General features: G+C 43.2%; 1 protein-coding gene across 3 annotated transcripts in view; it reads left to right on the top strand.

Annotated features, from left to right (window-relative positions):
* The window catches only part of ARHGEF3 (Rho guanine nucleotide exchange factor 3), a 157,433-nt gene that overhangs the window by 92,817 nt on the left and 43,761 nt on the right, over positions 1-20,855 (top strand). For 2 of the 3 annotated variants that reach the window (XM_070933634.1, XM_070933635.1), the window contains exon 1: positions 18,649-18,744. The exons of the other annotated variant lie outside the window; for it this stretch is intronic. In XM_070933634.1, the coding sequence (XP_070789735.1) occupies positions 18,649-18,744 (96 nt within the window). Of the gene's footprint in view, positions 1-18,648; positions 18,745-20,855 lie in introns of those variants that run through there. 3 annotated transcript variants of the gene reach the window in all.

Consider the following 20,855-nt stretch of genomic DNA (forward strand, 5'->3'; position numbering starts at 1 on the left):
GCTCCCTGTCTCCGATTTAAGGGCCCAGCAGGATATAAGCAAAATCATTGCAGCCCTAGATTTTTCAGCGGATGCAACTTTAAATTCTTCCCGCTTCGCTGCTAAGGCCATTGGCTCTTCCATAGCTGCCCGGCGTCTACTCTGGCTTCGCCAATGGCAAGCCGACGCCAAATCTAAATGGCGTCTAGCATCTTCCCCCTTCGAAGGGCCCAAGCTCTTTGGAGCCCCTCTGGAGCCTCTCCTCATAGAGTCCAAGGACAAACGCCGTATTCTACCCAGCTTGTCTCGGCGTTCCGACTTCAGGTCTCAATCTAATTTCCGTCCTTTCAGGCCTCCAGATGGGGGTTTCTCTGGGAGCCGTCGCCAACGGTTCCCCCCACCTAGGCAATTTAGACCCCAGGACCGCCAAGGTCCTCCCCCTAGAGGTCAGTCCAGACGGCCCTTTCGAGGGAGCAGGGGGCGGGGGTTCCGTAGATCACGCTGATGGCTTGGCCCAGCTTCCCATTGGAGGCCGCCTGGCTTCCTTCGCCAGCCAGTGGGCAGCTACCTCGTCGGACACCTGGGTCAGGGAGACCATCAGCTCTGGCCTCTCTCTCGAATTCCTCTCCACCCCCCCAGAGAGATTTCTTCGCTGTCCCGTCTCCCGGAACAGATCCTCCCGGCTCCGGGTGGCATCAGCCATTCGTCACTTGTTGGTCATCCGAGCCATCGAGCCGGTGCCCCAGGAGCAGCTCGGACAAGGCTTCTATTCACGCTTGTTCGTTATCCGGAAGTCTTCGGGGGGATGGCGAGCGATACTAGATCTCAAATCCCTGAACCGCCGGATAGTGTACCGGCGGTTCAAGTTGCAGTCCCTCCAGACCATCTTGGAGGGCATCAGACTTGGAGACTACCTCTCGTCAATCGACCTGACGGAGGCATACCTCCATGTACCCATCCTCCCCGCCCACCGCAGGTTTCTCCGCTTCTGTTTCCTGAACCAGCATTATCAGTACAGGGCTCTTCCATTCGGCCTCTCATCGGCCCCCAGGGTATTCACGAAATTGATGGCCGCCATCGCGGCCCTCCTCAGGTCCATCCCCATCCGGATGCAGTTCTACCTGGACGACCTTCTGGTCCAGTCGGTCTCGGAGAGTCAGGCCCTTCAAGATCTCTCTACGACTCTCAGAGTCCTGGAATTCCACGGATTCTCTATCAATCGGACCAAGAGCCATCTGGTCCCGGCCACGCGTCTCCAGCACCTGGGGGCGATCATCGACACGAGCCTATGCAAGGTCTACCTTTCCCAGGATCGCCTGGCCAGCCTGCGGTCTCTGGTCAGGACAGTGAAGGCAGGGAGGGGCTCTTCCCTGGCTTCGCTCTCCCAACTCCTGGGAAAGATGGTCTCTTGCATCGGCATAGTTCCCTGGGCACGTCTACACTGCAGGGACCTGCAGTGGTTCCTCCTACCTTACCAGAAACGGGGGATGGGGTCCTCCCTCTGGCGGGTCCATCTTCCTCCCAAGGTGCTCCAGTCCCTCGATTGGTGGTCCTCGGGAGCTCTTCTCCAGGGGCGGGAGTTCAGGGTTCCTCAGTGTCTTATACTGACTACAGACGCCAGCCTTCACGGCTGGGGGGCCCACCTATCCTCATCCCTCGCCCAGGGTCGATGGACCCAGGCGGATTTAAAGCACAACATAAACTGGTTGGAACTCCGGGCCATCCACCTGGCCCTACGAGTCTTTGCCCCCGAGGTTCAGGACAAGCATGTCCTGGTCAGAACGGACAACGTGGCCGCCAAGGCCCACGTGAACCGCTTGGGAGGGACCCGCTCTCGGCATCTCATGGAGGAAGCCGAGAGACTGGGCTCCTGGGCGGAGTTGCACCTAAGGTCATTGAGGGCAACTCACATCTCGGGGGTGGAGAACTCTCAGGCGGATTGGTTGAGCAGGACCACGGTGGACCCCGGGGAGTGGACCCTGGAACCTGCTCTCTTTCGGGAGATCACTTCTCGCATGGGAGTTCCAGTCCTGGACCTCTTCGCCACACGGAGCAATCGACAGACCCAGAGGTTCTTCGCACGGTTTCCGGAACCAGGAGCGGAGGCCGTGGATGCTCTACACAGCGTCTGGCCTCCCGGCCTTCTATACGCCTTCCCTCCTCTCCCCATCGTGGCCAAGGTCATCAGGAAGATGTTACAAGAGAAGGCGGAGCTGCTGCTAATCACCCCCCATTGGCCTCGCAGGCCTTGGTTCGCGGACCTGAAGGCTCTTTCGGTTCGGCCTCCCTGGCGCCTTCCCCCGGACAAGGTCATCCTTCGCCAGGGCTCACTTCTTCATCCGGACGCAGCATGGCTGCAGCTAACCGCCTGGCGATTGAGCGGCGTCTGCTGAGCTCCCGGCGTCTCCCTCCCAGAGTCGTCGCCACCATCCAGGCAGCCCGTAGACCCTCGACTACTCGCATATACGACTCCACCTGGAGGACCTTTTCATCTTGGTGCGACAGCCACTCCATCATTTCTACGGCAGCCTCTACGGAGCAGGTGCTCATCTATCTGCAGGATCGTCTTGACTCAGGTTTGGCACCCAACACACTCCGCAGGCAAGTAGCCGCTCTCTCCTCTATCCTTTGCTGTGGCTCCCGGACCTCCCTATCCTCCCACCCTCTAGTTAGGCAGTTCCTCAGGGGGGCCTCCAACATTCGCCCGGCCCCTCTTCATAGATATCCTACCTGGGATCTTCCCCGGGTTCTAGAGGCTCTTACCAGAGCTCCGTTTGAGCCCCTAAGGGAAGTTGGGCTTCGTTTTCTCTCTTATAAGGTAGCCTTCCTCCTGGCCATTACTTCGGCCAGGAGGATCTCCGATTTGGCGGCCCTTTCAGCTCGGGAGGACTTATGTATCTTTCACCCCGACAGGGTGGTCCTCAGATTGGACCCCACCTTTCTTCCCAAGATCAATTCTCCTTACCATAGGTCCTTGGAATTAGTGCTCCCTGACTTCTGCCCCAATCCCGTCCACGCCCGAGAAAGGGCGTGGCATACCCTGGACGTCAGGCGGGCCCTTCGCATCTACCTGCGACGGACCTCCTTCCTACGCCAGTCGGAATCTCTCCTGGTCTCATTTCAACCTTCTTCACTCGGCAGGAAAGTTTCATCGGCCACTCTGGGCCGTTGGATTCGGGCTACCATCGCCAAGGCGTATGAAGTCCTCTCCCTTCCGGTGCCTCGGCACATTACAGCCCATTCCACACGTAGCGCTGCCACTTCAGCGGCGTGGGCCACCCAGGCATCCTTAGAGGAAGTCTGCAGGGCTGCCGCCTGGACTTCCCCCACTCCCTTCATCAGACACTATCGTCTCGATCGGTTCGCCTCGGCCGAGGCGGCCTTCGGTCGTAGGGTGCTCCAACAGGTGCTCCGGGTTCCTTCCCCACCTGCTCGGGCTAGTCCCTCCCTATAGGGTTCTGCTTGGGCATGTCCCGATCCTGACCACTGGAGCCGGGATCAACGAGAATGGGCGTTGACTTACCTGAACGCTTCTTCTCGTTGTTCCGGCTACAGTGGTCAGCCCCTCCCTGTCTGGGCCCTCGTAGGTGGGAAGTTTTCTGTGGATATGTCTCTTTCCTTGTTTTACAGCTCAAAGTGCCTGTCTGCGTCGTCGTCTTTCATCAGAAAGCTGGGAAGCAGGTCAAAGGGGAGGAGCTTCTCAGCTATGCAGACTCAATCAATAACTGGATCATGGCATTACCCGATCCTGACCACTGTAGCCGGAACAACGAGAAGAAGCGTTCAGGTAAGTCAACGCCCATTCTACGGCATCCTTCTTCAATCGTACTATGCTGTTATGGCTACGCCAACTGCAGGAGAAGCTGTCTCCTGATGATGTTCGTGTCAAACAGGACCTTAACAAGATCATAGCGGCGGTCCAGTTTTTGGCGGACTCAACCCTTAACCCCACTCGCTTTGCTGCAAAGTCGTTGGCCACCTCTGTAGCTGCTCATCATGTGGTCTGGCTCCGCCATTGACAGGCGGATGCCAGGCATAAGTGGCGACTGGCCTCCATTCCATTCGGAGGGTCCCGTCTATTTGGGGAGGCATTAGAGCCTTTTTTGACAGAGACGAGGGATAAGAAGAAGGTGTTGGCTGCGGGGTATCGAAGGAGGGACTCCTTCTTCTCACCTTACGCCTTTCGGCCCTCTCCTCGTGGCCTCGACGGTGGGGGTCCCTCATCGTCCTCTGCCTTTTTCTCTCCACCTCGCTCATACAATGCCTTTGGCAGGCCCCGAGGCTCCCAGGATAGGGGTTTCCGGGGCACTTCCTTTGGGTTGAAACGGCCCTTTTGAGGGGGAGGAGGTCATCCCTACCGGTGCCGGTGCTAATTGCATTTCGGACCCTCCTATTGGTGGTAGATTGGCCCTCTTCGCCGCCATTTGGGAGAAGTCCACTTCTGACAAATGGGTCCTGCCCACCTTAAGATCTGGGTTGGCCATTGAATTTCTTTCTCCCCCCCCGAGCTCCTTCGTTTGCTGTCCGCTTTCTCATAATTCTGAAAAGAGAGCTCTCATGGACTCAGCGGTTCAGCATCTCCTTGCGATCAGGGCTATCCAACTTGTGCCCTCCAATCAGGAGAGAACGGGATTTTATTCCCGAGTTTTCCTGGTTCCTAAATCCTCGGGGGGGTGGAGACCCATTCTCGATCTTAAACGTTTAAATCGGTATGTGCTATACCGAAGATTTAAGATGCAATCTCTAAAATCGATTCTTGATGGCATTAGGAGAGGCGATCTCCTCTCTTCTATAGACCTTACAGAGGCCTATTTGCATATTCCCCTTCTCCCTTCCCATAGACGGTTTTTAAGGTTTAGTTACGGGGGGATCCATTACCAGTAGAGGGCCTTACCCTTTGGTCTTTCTTCTGCCCCCCGTACCTTTACAAAGGTGTTGGCAGCCTTGGCTGCCTCCCTCAGGGTTCGTTCAGTTAGACTTTTATGCTACCTGGACAATATTCTTGTACTGTCCTCATCCCCTCAACAGGCTGTCAGAGACATTCAGTTAACTCTGGAGACTTTGGCTGCGCATGGTTTTTCTATCAATCTAGAGAAGAGCCATCTAGTCTCCTCTACCTCCCTGATTCATTTAGGGGCCGATTGATTCGGTTTGGGGTAGGGTTTTCCTATCTCCAGAACGACAGGACAGCCTACGGAACTTAATACTTAAGATTGAGGGGTGCCCGGCTGTCTCCCCGTACTCTCTCTCTCAACTGTTGGGGAAGATGATTTCTGCCATAGCCATTGTCCCCTGGGCACAGCTCCACACCTGGGAGCTCCAATGGTTTCTCTTACCTTTGCAGAAGGTGAGCAGAGGCACATCATGCAGTCCAGTTCCTGTTCCCTCCTCGGTTCGCAGGTCTCTCAGGTGGTGGAAGTCCACGGCTCTGTCAGTGAGATGTTTCTTCCTCGAACCCCAGCGGGTGGTCGTGACCTCAGATGCCAGTCTTCGAGGCTGAGGGGCTCATTGCCAGGGACAACTGGCTCAAGGGACCTGGACCGCATTGGAGGCTCGTCATCCAATCAATTGGCTGGAGTTGCAGGCTGTGTTTCTGGCACTCAAAGCCTTTCGCCACCTTGTTTCCGGTGCCCACGTGCTTGTGCTCATGGACATCATCACCGCCAAAGCACATCTAAACAAACTAGGGGGCACCAGGTCCAGATCTATGTTGACTGTGGCCATGAAACTGGGACTATGGTTGGAGCGCCACCTCTGCTCCCTTCGGGCGGAGCACATATCCGGGGTCGCCAACACTCAAGCCGATTGGCTGAGCAGGCAACGGGTGGACAATGCGGAGTGGCACCTACATCCCCGCATCTTCCAGGAGCCGGTTTGGTGGTTCGGCGCCCCGATCCTCGACCTATTTGCAATGCGCTCCAATGCTCAGCTGCTCCGCTTCTTCACCCGATTTCTGGAGCCTCAGGTGGAGGCCATCGACGCACTCAGATCGCCTTGGCCGAAAAGGCTGTTATATGCCTTTCCTCCGACATCTCTCCTTCCATGCATCATCCGCAAGATTCTGGATGAGCGGGCGGAGGTGATCCTCTTGGCCCCTCATTGGCCCAGGAGGGCTTGGTTTGCGGACTTGGCCTCCCTCTCGGTCGCTCCCCCATGGCGCATTCCTCTCAAAGGGGATGTCCTGACTCAGGGTGCTTTGAGCCATCCGGATCTTCCTTGGCTCAGTCTGACCGCTTGGAGGTTGAGCGGTGCTCTCTAAGGGAGGTCAACCTTCCCAGAGACGTTATCTGAACCATTCAAGCATCTCGGTGCCCATCTACGGACCGTATCTATTCGGCTACCTGGCGGGCCTTTTGCTCATGGTGTGATTGACATAGGGTTTCCGCCCTTCAGGCTTCTATTGTGGACATCCTTGTGTTCTTGCAGGAAGGTCTCTCCGATGGCCTTTCACCTAATACCTTGCGTCCTCAGGTGGCAGCTATTTCCTCTGTACTTACCTGTGGATCACTTTCGTCATTGGCTCAACATCCACTGATTTGACGTTTCCTCCGCGGTGCAACGAACTTGTCTCCGCTGGTTCTGCACCGTTATCCTACTTGGGATCTTCCCTTGGTTTTGGAATCGGTTATGGGTCCCCCATATGAACCCCTGCGAACAACAAGCCTTCGCTTACTGTCTTGAAAGGTCTCCTTCTTGGTGGCCATAACGTCAGTTCGACACATTTCCAAGATTGCGGCTCTGTCCACCCGGGCTGACCTATGTGTGTTCCACACGGACCGCGTGGTTCTCCGCTTGGACCCTACCTTCGTGCCGAAGGTTAATTCAGTGTTTCATCGATCACAGGAGCTGATACTCCCAAATTTCTGTCCACGACCCTCTCACCCTCGCGAACATCGTTGGCACAAGTTGGACGTCAGGAGGGCGTTACGAATCTATCTTAAGAGGACTGCTTCTATCCGATGTTCCGAAGCTTTGTTTGTCTCCTTTTTACCCATTTCCTTAGGTCTCAAGGTTTCTTCTTCCACTATTGGACGATGGATACGGCAGACCATCGCCTCGGGTTATGACTGCCATTCTCTTCCACGGCCTTCCCATCTGACTGCACATTCCACTCGCAGCGCGGCCACTTCGGCGGCCTGGGCTACTCAGGCTTCCCTTCTGGAGATCTGTCGGGCAGCTACGTGGACTTCACCAGCCCCATTTATACGACATTATAAACTGGACTCCTTTGCGTCAGCTGAGGCTGCGTTTGGACGTCAGGTCTTGCAGCGGGTTGTTGCCAGGGAGGATGTCTCGGACCAGACTGTTCCCCCCCCCCAGGTCTAGGGACAGTGAACTTGGGTATGTCCCACACTGGCTGCTGTCTCCACTTTCAATGGAGAAGGGGCATTGGTCCTACCTGACACGCTCCTTCTCGTTGAGTGGAGACAGCAGCCAGACCCTCCCTGTGCTAGTCTGGTCTCTATCTTTCTTCTCTACTTCCTGCTTGTCTACTATGGTAGTTTCTTTCCTTTTTCTACACACACGCCGAGTCTGTCACTTTCAGTCCTTCGCCAAAAGCTGGATCTACCCGGCAACAAGGGCGGGATTTAACTTGATTGACAGACTCAGTCCTTTAGGCTGATTGGGCGAGTACCACCCACACTGGCTGCTGTCTCCACTCAACGAGAAGGAACGTGTCAGGTAGGACCAACGCCCCTTCTCAATATGACATTTGGTTATTTAGATATATTATAAGTGCTTGTTATCTAGTTAAGATGCGTTTTTAGCCAAAGCAGAGTGAGTCCAATATGAATAACTGAAATGATAAGTTAGGAAATAGATTGTTCTCATATAGAATCAAAATCACATGACATATTAGTACCAATTTATAAAGCCTTAGTAAGGCTATACTGGAGTACTGCATCCAGGTTTGGTCACCATGTTACAAAAAAAATGTTGAGACTTTGGAAAAAGTTCAGAGAAGACAACTAAGATGATTAAAGGCCTGGAGACTAAAACATATGATGAACGGTTGCAGGATTTGGGTTTGGCTAGTCTAGACAAAAGAAGGACTAGCAGTATTCCAGTATTTGAGAGGCTACCACAAAGAGGAGGGGGTCAACTTATTTTTCAAAGCACCAGCGGGCAGGACAAGAAATAATGGAGGGACACTAATCAAGGAGAGAAACAATCTGGAATTAAGGAGAAACTTCCTAACAGTGAAGATAATTAACCAGTGGAACAGCTGTTGTCAGAAGTTGTGGGTGCTTCATCGTTGAGGGTTTTTAAAGATGAAACTGGACTGTTCATTTGTCTGAAATGGTATAGGGCCTCCTGCTTGACCAGGGATTGGACTAAAAGACCTCCAAAATCCCTTCCAGCTCTATTCTGATTGATTGATTGAGAATAAAAATGTTGGCAATTTTATACACAGAAGCATTTCAATGTTGTTTTCCTTTTGCCTAATGCCTCTAAACCCAATAAAATCAGCACAGGCTTTTCTCCTGGATGTACTCTCAATGGTTCCAGCAACTGTGATAGCTGGAGATGGTAGTTGCTGTTTGAAGGGCATCATAATAGGAAATTTGATGAAGTTTGTGTTTATTGTAACTTTCTAGATCTTACACTCTATCCATCCATTTTCATATTATTTTTTTAAAAGATGCTCAAAATTGTTATAATAAAATTGCTTGAACATCCATGTAGTTTTTTTATACCATAGAGGTAAATGGTCTTAGGTAGAGATAGAAGTCTTCTGGATGGAAGTGTGCATCTTCTTCTGCAGACTTATATGCTTGGAGGCAATACAACATTCTCTCTCTTCTGGATCATTTAGAAAAAGAAATGCTGGAAAACAGCCAGGAGAAACTTTTGCCTGTTCTGGCAAGTATCTTAGAGATGTCTGTCCTATGTTGTATATTTTGTGCATGATACAAAATTTAAACATTTCAGGTTTAGAAAAGATAAATAACTAGGAAATGTGATAGGCTTCCATGACTGAAGAAACAATAAAAAAGCTCCTAGGTGAATAATAGATTCCATCTCCACCCACATACTTGATCTAATATCTAGTGCAAATATAAGCAGTTTTCTGCTTACTTTGTAGTTCACTTTTTGATAATCATACATAATTGGCCAAATGTGTAGTTGATTTACAGTAACAATTCTCAAAATAAGTCTTCAAATGTAGGATTGATTTGAAATAACAAATAGTACACATTTTATATTATCATTATTTTAATAAGTACTTGGTAATTGGACATCTTGTTAAGTATGTACTAAAAATGCATGTGCTGGTTTTACATCATCTTTTCTCCCACCATCAATTCAGTGACTTTTAATGTTGAAAATAGTTGTGACTCAGATAATTTTTAGTCTTCTAATGACGTTCACTATTGTTAGTGTTCTTTCCATTCTGCAAACTAAGTAAATGTGGCTGGCATAACAATAGAGTGGAGAAGTTGCTGGCTCTAACATTGTAATCAGAGACTGCTCATCAACAGTCCTCATCAAATTGGATGGAAATATCAAATGGGATGCCACAGTGCTCAGTTCTGGGCCTTCACTCTTCAGAGTTTTTATTAATATTTTATTAACTGGAGAGAGAACAGAAGAAAATGCTCATCCAATTTGGAAATAACGATGCTTTTGATAAAATAACTAATAACCTAGAAGACACAAAATTAAAATTTGTTCTATCCTTATAAACAAAAATGATATTCACTTCTACAGACTTCGGGATAACTGGTTTGGCATTTCATATGTGATTAAAAACTGCATATGAATTTAACTGTGCAATGTGATCTGCAAAAAGAATTTGACTGCATCTTCTGTACATGCATATATATCATTTTCAAATTATGGGAAGTAATCATTCTACTATTGATTGATCAGGTATCACTTGAAGTGTATGCCCAGATTCAAGAAGGAACGAGTTCAGAAAAGGGCAGTGAGGAAGATCTGAACCTAAGTCTTCAGAGAAAGAAGGAAAATGTTAACATTTTTGAAGTACCTAAGAGGTAAAAATAAAAAAAAGATGCCTCACATAAAAAAATTAAGGAACATCTGTTCTCCCAGATTGTTAGATGCAGAATAATGGGTTTGTTACAGAAAGACAAATTATTAAATATTAGCAAAAAATTTCAGATCAGTAAGAGCCTTTAACATCAGAAATCAATTATTTACGGGGGGGGGGGGTTTCCCCCTTTCACTGGAGGCTTTATAGACAGCCGATAGACACCTATCAGAGAGGTTTCAATTTGGATCCCTGAACTGATGTGTGTGGTCAACCCTAACCTAAAGTTTTACTTCTTACTCCCTGATTTTGTGGATGTTGTGAGATTGCTGGGGCCAGGAGGGGGAGGTTAGAACAATATGTTTTGGTCTTTTTGAGGATGTGCCTAAAAGCTTGAAAACATGGCAGTGTTTGTTGAAAATGTAAAAGGAGCAAGATTGGATAATACCTTTTAGAGTTAAAAGGCTTTCCTTTAATATTTGACAGTAAAAAGGATGAAAGCTGAGGAAAACTTTCAATAATCAAAAGTTGAGTCTCCCCCATATGAGTCAGAATTCTTCATTCTTTTCCTTATAATTGTTTTTTCCCCTGTTCTTATCTTTAACTTGTAGACGTTTATAATCTTCCAAGCGTGTTTATAACTTCTTCAGTTCGGCCTTGGGACCATGAATGAAATAGCATTTCAACTGACATACTGTATCTATGAACTTTATATTAATTTCTGGAGTGGGCAGGAATCTGATTTGCCAACTGAGGGTATCCTTCTACTAATAGCAATATTAGAAGAATATCAAAGACAGACTGGGGGCCAGTTTTTGTATAAATTCCTCTGCAATGAAATTATCCAGAATTAAAGAAAAACTGCTTCTTACTCTGCCTTGTTCTTACATGGGACAAAGTTGCATTATCCCAGTGGTGAAATTCAAATTTTTTTACTACCGGTTCTGAAGGTGTGGCTTGGTGGGCGTGACAGGAGAAGGATACTGCAAAATCTCCATTTCCACCCCACTCCAGGGGAAGGATACTGCAAAATCTCCATTCCCACTCTACTCTGGGAACAGCCAGAGGTGGTATTTGCCGGTTCTTTGAACTACTCAAATTTTCCACTACTGGTTCTCCGAACTACTCAAAATTTCCACTACCGGTTCTCCAGAACCTGTCAGAACCTGCTGGATTTCACCCCTGATTAATCCCCTATGCTATAGAACAGATCCCTGGAGAGCAGCCATGCACAGATAGAGACACTTGATTCCAGGTATAATAAGAATCGGGTGGAGCATAACTGTAATTAAAAATTAGCAGCGAAGAATGGAAAACACTCATCTGGGTAATTATAAGCAATGCTGCATTATTTCAGGAAAGAAAGAGGGTCCACTCCTTTGTTTTGCTAGCAGGAAGAACATTTGATCCTATGCTCTTATTTATTGTTATTTCTGCAGCTACATTTATATTACAAGGGAAATCATAAAATCTGGACTCCTGAACTATTATACTGGAAAGGTGAAAGAAGGGAATGATAACAGAAAATGAGAAGGGGGAAACAGAGACATGTGCCACAGATTAGATAGAGAAGAAGTAAAATTTTGATTCCAACTAAGGAAACGCATATGAGAGCAGTGGTGTTCGCAAAGGATTGAACTTTGGAAATGAATAGAAAAAACATGAAACACTGAAGGGCTGTGCCTACCTGAAAGTGATTCAGAAGAGATGAGTTTATTAGAAAAGGCACTGCTGCTTTAAGAAATCCAATCATTAAAACTAATTAAGACACTTAAAGGAGCAGAATCCTTTTCTGGGACTCACACAGAAACTTGAAAAAAGTAGGATATTGAATAGCAGAGAAGTGCTGCATTTGTATGAAGCTGAATATTTCTGACTCATTTTTGAAGCATGTATCACCATATGGCTATGTCTAGTCTAAAGGAAAAAAGATTAGAACGCGAGATGGCTGGTTTCTTTTTTTACGAAGAAGTCTGTAGGAAAAGATAAAATCACTTCTGTTCCATGAACAGAAATATCAGTGTCAATGTTTTAGTTTGATTTGATAATATTTTAGACTTGATGTTTTGTTTATAAAAACTTAAGCAATCACATTGCTACCCTAGTAAATACAGACTTGTGTCTATATAGGTATATAAAAATGGAGAAGGAAGCATCTTCACTCTCTCTCTCTCTCTCTCTCTCTCTCTCTCACACACACACACACACACACACACACACAAACGGCTAGCAATTAGAATGTCATCTACAAGTCTTTGAAAACTGGTGACGAGTCAAATAGTTTGATTTCCAAATCAATAGGAACTAAAAAACTTATTCATTATCAGTCTATAAAAGTTGTTCTTGAGAGGCAGTAATCATTTTTCTAAACTGAATTCATGTGGAACATGAATTCAGATTAAAGGTCCTTGTTCTGTTGTGACAGAAGCATGACCCTTTGCTTGTAGTTTAACAGGATGTAGCTGTCCTACCAGAGCTTTAAACAAGTGTCAGCTTGCAAAGGGGAGAAGGACAGGTTCATTAGGTCAGCCTTGAGAGATCCACTGCAGGCATGAAGCTACATGTGGCTCAAACTTGATCCTGTTACTTGCACTTTAGAATTATTTCTATAACTACTTTGCAAGAGTTTGCGTAGCGTTGTCAGGGAAGATGAGTGCATTTGTTGAATTGTTTGTCTGACTGCCAGCTTCACTTTGATTTTTAGTAGCAACAGGGCTTATTTGTCTCCCTTTGATAGGGAGACAGAAAGAAGTTGAACAAACAAGGAACCTCATGAAAAACTCAACTTCCCAGCAGGGTTGTTTTAGAAAAAGGAAACATTCATTTATTATTTATTAAAGCAATCTTCGTTCTGTACATAGAGAAAAGCAGCAGAATCTGGAATTACTTCAGGATGGTCCAAGTTAGCATTCATTGTGTCATAGGCAGAGAAGGAACATCAAGCAAAAGTTTGGGCCTTTTGGTAGCTTCATATGAGAGAAGAAATATTAAGGTCAGCACCAACATTGCAAATTAAGTCCAGAAATACTTCTTTTCAAACCTTTTCTGTTAACTGTTTCTCAAGGCCTTGCTTTATTTTAGTACATTAATGTAGTGGCTGCATTCTGTATCAGCTGCAGCTTCTTCACAGATTTCTTAAATGGCCCGTTTAGAGTGTGCTAGGTTATAATATTTCATTCTTTGCAGGGATATCAGCATTTTTTTAATGCTGGATGCTTATGTATGCATATATTTAAAATAACACCAATGTATGCATGTGTGTGTGTGATTTCTATCATTCTTTTAAAGTTTCATATAAATTGGAATACTTAAATTAGACCTAAGGCAGTATAGAAGCTTGACATTGTTTCCCTGCCATTTCAGTTATTTCGACGTTTTGGTTAAGACTTTAAAACTTACCATGAATAATAAATAAAATAATGCTCATAAATATGTAAATCTTTGTCTTTGATAAAATTGGTTCTTTTATTTTGAGCTTCCCAGAGTCAGTCTAGAGTCTGGGAATTATTAAACAATAAGCAAACAAATATTTCTATCATGGTGAAATCCAAATGTTTTAGCACTTAAAGGTAAAAAAGCTTGAAAATCCCTCTTCTAATCTTCAGAATCTAATTTAGTCCAATTTTTGTTTCATGTGTTTTAACATTCTGTGATTATGATGTCGTTTGTGTATATGACATATACATGGTAACCTTGAACAAAGTATCATTTATGTAAAACTTAATTATTAATCAGTTGTGACCTACATTTACATTTATTGTACAGGTAGTCCTTGCTTACCAATCATTTGTTCAGCAATTGTCAAAGTTGCAATGGTGCTGAGCAAGTAGTATTTATGACTGGTTCTCAAAGATCTGGCTGTCACAGTACTCCCATGGTCATGTGATTGTGAATCAGGCATTTACTAGCAGCTCACACTTAAGACAGTTGCAGCATCCTGTGGTCTGTGATCACCATTTGAGAACTTCTCTATGAGCTTCCCAAAAGCAAAGTCAATAGGGAAGCCAGCAGAGAAGATTGCAAATCACTCTGTTATGTATCTCCCTGACTTTCGTGTGCACCGTGCTGTGCCGTCCTTCCCTCAGCCACTATGCACTTGCACTGACCTGCACCCTCCTTTACTCGCCTTCCCTGTACTCCTGCCAACCTGCACTCTTCTTCTTTTGGTCTCCTTGTAGTTGCACCAATTTGCACCTGCCTTCTCTCTGCCTCCCTGTGTTCGCACTGCACCACAGCACCCTTTCCCCCAACTTACATATGGTCTTCACTGGACCTCCCAGAGCCTCCCATAACCCTCTGTGACACTTTCCCCCCCTTACTCCTTACCTGGGATTTCTGCCAGTTCCCGCTTAACAACCCACATACCTTAGGCTTATGATGTTCGCAACTGCCTGGATTGCTAAAACATTGATAAGAGTTATCTAAGCCTAAGTCATGTGATGTTGTGCTTTATGATTGCATCACTTGGTGCCAGCCCCAATTGCTGTCATAACCGAAGAATTACCTATAATATAAACTAGGATTTGCATGTAACAGTGTCAGATGATAACAGTGAATTCATATAAATGATTGAGATGAGAATTAAAAATCCAAGATTTATTAGGAAAATCATATTGATTTTGCATCAATGCATTCTCCTTCTCCTCTTTAACAATCATATTGACCTTCTGACATGTCTGGTTTGTGTTTAATGTCAGTTGCTTTGTGGTGAATGTATCTATGTATGATATCTTAGATGGACAGCACACACCTAGATAGACACATCAGAATCAGTGAAGAAACAGATTCCTTGAGTAATGGGAGAGCACATTCCCAGAAGAAGAACTCAACAAACAGAGAAATGCATTGAAGAAATTGAAAAAGGACATGGGATAACCACAGGAAGACTCAGGGCCTTCCCTTAAAACAGAGGGAAGGAGGATGATTTAGAAATTTGTAGAGAGCAAATGTCAGGCTCCACCGAACTGTAAGAATAAGGGAAGTTTGATTTTTCTGAAGTTCAAAAAAGTTTCTACAGTTCCAAAAATGAGGTTGGGAAACAGTGATGGAAAGCAGAAAAGTACCTTTGGTTTACCTATTGTTTTGTTAAAGAGTAATTAGTGAGATGGGTGGTGTATAAATTTGATTAATATATTAAAAATCAATCTCTGCTTATTTGTCATGTAAATTCTGTTAAATCTTGCTATGCTGTTCAGATTGCAGGGAAGATAGGATCTGATACAGCACAAAAGGATATTACAGTTTTTTGCTTCCACCTTGACTTCTACCCTGCCAGTCTCCTATTCTTGCTTGCCCCGTAGAACTATTGATCAGATGGATCCACGGTCCAGCCTATCAGATGTAATGGTGTCTGGATTGCTCCTTCAGAGAGACAATTCTTCCTCTTCCAAACTGGTTTTCATTCCCCCCTCCAAAAAAACTCTCCCTCCTTACTTTTTATAATTTTGTTTAGAACTTTCATTCTCCCCCTTTTCCATTCTCTCTGAAAGCAATTTCTTAGCATTTCTCTGCCTGCCTTTAAAAGTTTATTTTCATGGGCCAGTATTAACTAGCATTAAGATTTATCCACTCCCTTATTAATTTGAGTAATCTAATGGTCACCCATCTCATAACAATTGCTCTGGACAGTGTACAAAGGATTAAAACCAAAAGCAATAAAAATAAAAACAACTTGAATAAACAACATAGCTTATCTCTGAGATCTAAAAATAATTCCAGTTTGCAAGCAGTAAAACAACAGCCAACCAGATCAACCAGCAGAGCCTGCTTAACTTTCCAGCCCAAATTCCTATGGGGACAGCCAGGGCTTTAATGCCTTGCAAAAGGCCAACAAAGTCAAGGCCATTCAAATCTGGTGGGATGCTGTTCTATAGAGCAGGTGATGCAACAAAGAGATTTATGCCTCTGGGGTTCAGCAAGATGACACTCCAAGATAGAAGAGCCATGCAGGATGCCCTCCCTGTTAGTTCTGGTGGAGTGAGCAAAAATAATTGGTAAAGGTGCTCTCCCCACAAATACTCTGGCTCTTTGCCACATCGGGCTTCGTAGGTGATAACCAGAACTTTGAATCACATGCATAAACTCATTGGAAGTCAATACAGCTAATGGAGAATATGAGTGCCATAAAACTCTCAGGATTACTTGTGTTGCAACAGTATATATATTGCAGCCTCTGAATTCTCTTCAGGGAAAGCTCCATGTAATATGCATTACACTAATTCAAATGGGAGATTATGTGAGTTATCATGAGTAGGGTTTCCTTAATCCCATCCGAAAGAGATCCAGATAATCCTCCAAGGCCTTCTGGAGCTGTAAGACCACTACCTTCCTTCAAATAGATGAAAGTTGTGCAGTTCTGTTGGTCCATTGATGGTTTCTTGAGAGGCTGGACAACCTCCTCTTTCAACACGAGGAAACAACACCTCTCTCAAATAAGCATTCTCTACCTCTTGAGAGTCCTTAATTCTTAGTCCTTAAAAGGAAGGAACCTTAATCTGAAAAACAGAGAGCTGAACTCATAATTCCAAAGATCCTAATCTTCTTCATCTGGATCACCAAATTATTTGGTGAGACCATACCTCATGCTAGTCCAAAGGATCTGTATATTCAGATTCCAATTCCAACTGAATCTGAGTAACTTTAATTGATAGACATATAGAATAGTCCTCCCAGCCATCCTGTAAGTGTTCTCCTGAACCCTTCTTACTCAAGATGATCAGGGCTGCCTGCCAGCTTTCTGCAGATATAATAATTTTACTGGCCTTATTGCTAATAGGTAATCCTTAAGAAATGCCCTTTCCCTATACTTAGATGAAGTTCTGTTTTCCTCCAGGACTGCTCTGGGTATCTCTTATGTTTTCTAATTTGGAGTTTCTCCAAGACCCACATTCAAGTTCTGAAATAAATATTGTATAATTCTCAAATTCTCATAAATGACCTTGTATCAGATTTTATCAGCTTTATTTTCCACTGTAGGAAGTAGGCATTGTACTATTGAGCATGCTTAGAATTTGCAGAGAAAAAGTGTTTAGCATCCAGATCCCGGGATAGGAAAAAAAAAAACACCTCAGTGCTGAATGATTTAAGACTTTGGAAAAGATAGATTATTATAACAATATGTAGCCTTGTCTGATAATAGAATTTTTCTCTATTTTCTTGGGAATTCTAGGTTGATTAATAACAAGTTAAAACATAATCCTGAAGAATTGATTCTGCACCTTTAAAATGCATTGGCCAAATCACTAGATAAAAAGACAGAATATATCCAATGAAAAATATCTGAAAATGCAAAATTAATTTAGGATTGAAGCTTCCTTACAATATTTGTTTACAAAAATTATAAGAATTAAGTGCTGTAATTTGGTTACACTTTTTTTAAAAATACAAAACTCTCCATATCTTTAGTAAATCATACCTTATTGTTGATAACTTTTGCAACTTTTGCAATTTCTTCTGTAATGTTTTTTAAAAGTTTTTCCCCTTTTCTGATTGATTCAATCACAGTTGTTTTTCTTGCATCCCTGAATATGTTGTTTTGCAATTGCACTTTAAGCAGCTAATGGAAAAAGTTTAATAGAAATAAAATACAAAGTATATGTATAGAATATTTTGCCATATGTCTCTTACATTAAGGCGCCTCCAAAAGTCTTATGTCCCCTTTTATACTTTGGTAGACAACATGGATTCAAACACTCTAGCATCCATGGGGCCATAATTTTTTTGCTTGATGTTATTTGCATTGGAGAAGTAGAACCTGTCTGTTTAAACTGAAGTGCAGTTTAACTGTCTAAAAAGACATTTCTGCTGCCCAATAAAAAAAGGCAACAATGGTAGATAAACAAGCATTTGACTTGGTTTTTTCCCCTAGTAGATCACTACTTCAATAAGTACAGTTCAGAAAATAATATTGAAGGGGCGTAACTATAAAGAGATTTAATTTTTTAAAGTGCATATATATCCATAATTAACACTACTCACATAAATATAGTTTGTGCCTATGTATGTTTGAATGAGTCTGTGCATGTGTGTATGTATATATGAAAACAAAACTGTTTTCATAAGATAACTTATGATTGAGGAGAGTGTACCATTTTAGAATATTTGGGAGGGATGGAGGAGGAATTGTATATGTCAATGATCTTTATAAAAATGTAGAACTAAGCATACAGAATTCCACCTTTCTTTTTTTTTGTGTGCATATATGCTAATATTCTTGAATATTATACTTTAGATGTAAACATTCATTATTCACATAGTATTTTTAAACAGATGAGGTCTATGAGCAGTATGTGTTGTTTTCCTCTGCTTTCTGAATATATATGGTTTTAGTGCAGGTTTTTCCACTGACCTGAATATGCTTTGAGTAAATTGCTGTATATAGCTGATGTAAACTGATGTATGTCAGCCATTCTCCTCCCATCCAATGTCAGTGGGTGGGTCTCAGGAATAAGCCGTATTTGGTTACACTTTCTTGACACACTCAAGAGCTGTTCTGCTTCCTGTTTCTGTGGGATACAAGAGTTGTCTTCGATAATGCAGCAGCAGGAGGAGGTTCAAACACCAAGCTGCTAAACGCCTCGGAGGCTGTAAAGAGAAGATTTGGCTTTCCTTTCAGTATTCAGTAGACTACAGAATCAGCAGTGATCTCCGAAACTGCTCCCACTTCAGCCACCATGGTGGCAAAGGATTATCCCTTTTATTTCACAGCCAAGAGAGCAAATTGTGGTTTGGAAGTACAGACAGCAAGCATCACAGCACGAGAGCTAGAGGTATGGTTTTTAAATATTTGAAATGCTTCACAGTAGTTTTCTAATCAAAAGAATCTACATTAGAGGAAGGGAGAACCTCAGTGACGGATACTGATCTCATATTTTGCACTGAGAGGATTTATACAAATGGAACAGTGCAGTGATGCACACTCATACACACAGTATACTTTCTTAAAACAGGATTAATTGCTGCAGTACAGTAGATAGTTGAGAATTATTAATGTATGTTTAATTGTCTAATGCACAGTGGTATTTTTCATAGGTAGAAAAGGCAAATATTGTTATAAACCATTACTATATACTAACAATTCTCAAAGATCTTAATATTGACTTTTTAAGTAAATTATTATAATCTGGCATCCCTAACTAGCAAACGAGTAGGCTGAAAGAATGAAGACTACATACAAGACTGTTGTATGTATGTAATTCTGAGATAATTTGCTATTCTAGTTTTCTGCAACTTTTTAACATTATTTATGTTAACTTGATACTTCTCATAACTTTTTCACAATTAGCAATTTCTTTTAAATATCAGCTTTATATTTTACCATTATGCCTTATAAAATATATTACTTTGTAAAGTACTTTGCATTTTGTTATATTTTAATAAGTACGATATTACATTGTTGTACTGTTTTTGATGCATAATTGCATAAAATATAAGTTTCCAGAACTGACTTCTTTGAATTAGTTGAAAATAGTTTTTAACATCTATGCTTTAAAGAAGCTGCAATTGTTCCATATGTACCGGTACCTGGAAAAAAAAAAAAATTTGCAAGAAAGATAATTTTGACCCTTGAGGTCCAAAATTACATTTTGTACTTTTAGATGAAGATGAGTCCTGCAGATGTGATTTTTGTATTTCACTATTTAGATTTAGAATGTAAAGGAAAAGTGCTGTGCTACTCTAAATAATGTGATGTTTTCTCTTAAAGATTTTTAAAATAATAAATGCATAGATAGAACCCCTTTTTGAAATTATAGAGTACGATACCCACATAACTTGACAAATCTCCATTTTGTAGTCTAAAATAAGAATATGCTTCCTGTATTTCACAGGCAGTTGTTTCAATTCATTCTTTGTGCAGGTGAGCAAGAAAAGCCAGGAAATGGTTAATTATAGCTTTCCATTATGCTCTAAGTGGGAAACTATTTTTTATGGTTTCCAACAAACAAGAAAATGGAACCATGGTTTGAAGTTGGAGGCTATTAATACATTCCCTGTTGGAACAATAAAACAAGTCTACAAAAACCACACAGCTTATTCACGTGCAAAAAGGAAAGAGCAAAGTGATTGCATGCAAGAATATGAATAATGCACATTTGGATTTGTGATTATTCAAATCTGATCAAAATCACTTATGATATTATCAGTGAAATTAGTATCAGTTTATTTATTGATTTGATTTTGATTTTTATCAGTTTTACCAGTTTATTTATTGATTTTATTACTTTTTAAGTAACTCAAGGTAGCAGACATACCTCCTCCTATTTTTCCTACTGCAGCAACCCTGGTCCAAAGTCACCCAGTTGGCTTTCATGGCTAAAGTGGACTAGAATTCATGGTCTCCTGGTTTCTCCTGGTTAAAGAATATTATATTATTAAAGAAAGCAGCTAAATATCTAGAAAATATCACTCTCATATGCCATGAGTATTTGAAACTGGTTGAAATTATGTCTATAGCTTAAAAAATGTTAGTGAAGTAAAGAATGTGATATTACAGTCCTGTGTTTAAAAGTGTGATTCATGTATTTATTCCTAAATATTATTCCTCATAATATTTTGTTATGAGAGTACTATAATCTTACATTGTTCGTACAAATTGGTATTTTGTAGAACTCGTGTATCAATATCAATATATGAAAATTATTATTACAATATTGAAAAGTATTGTGAAGTACAGTATAACTTTTCTTTTATGTACACTGAGAGCATATGCACCAAGACAAATTCCTTGTGTGTCCAATCACACTTGGCCAATAAAAAATTCTAATTCTAATTTTGACATGTCATAATAACACACATGTTGAAATTTGTTGGAACAAATCTTGCTCGTTCCTAGGAGTGCATCTTTGTGGCATGATATAAAATCAGAAGAATTTGAAAGGAG

This window comes from Pituophis catenifer, unplaced genomic scaffold (assembly GCF_029215685.1).
Source record: "Pituophis catenifer annectens isolate HBS135680 unplaced genomic scaffold, rPitCat1.0.hap2 SCAF_2, whole genome shotgun sequence".
Classification (NCBI taxonomy): domain Eukaryota; kingdom Metazoa; phylum Chordata; class Lepidosauria; order Squamata; family Colubridae; genus Pituophis; species Pituophis catenifer.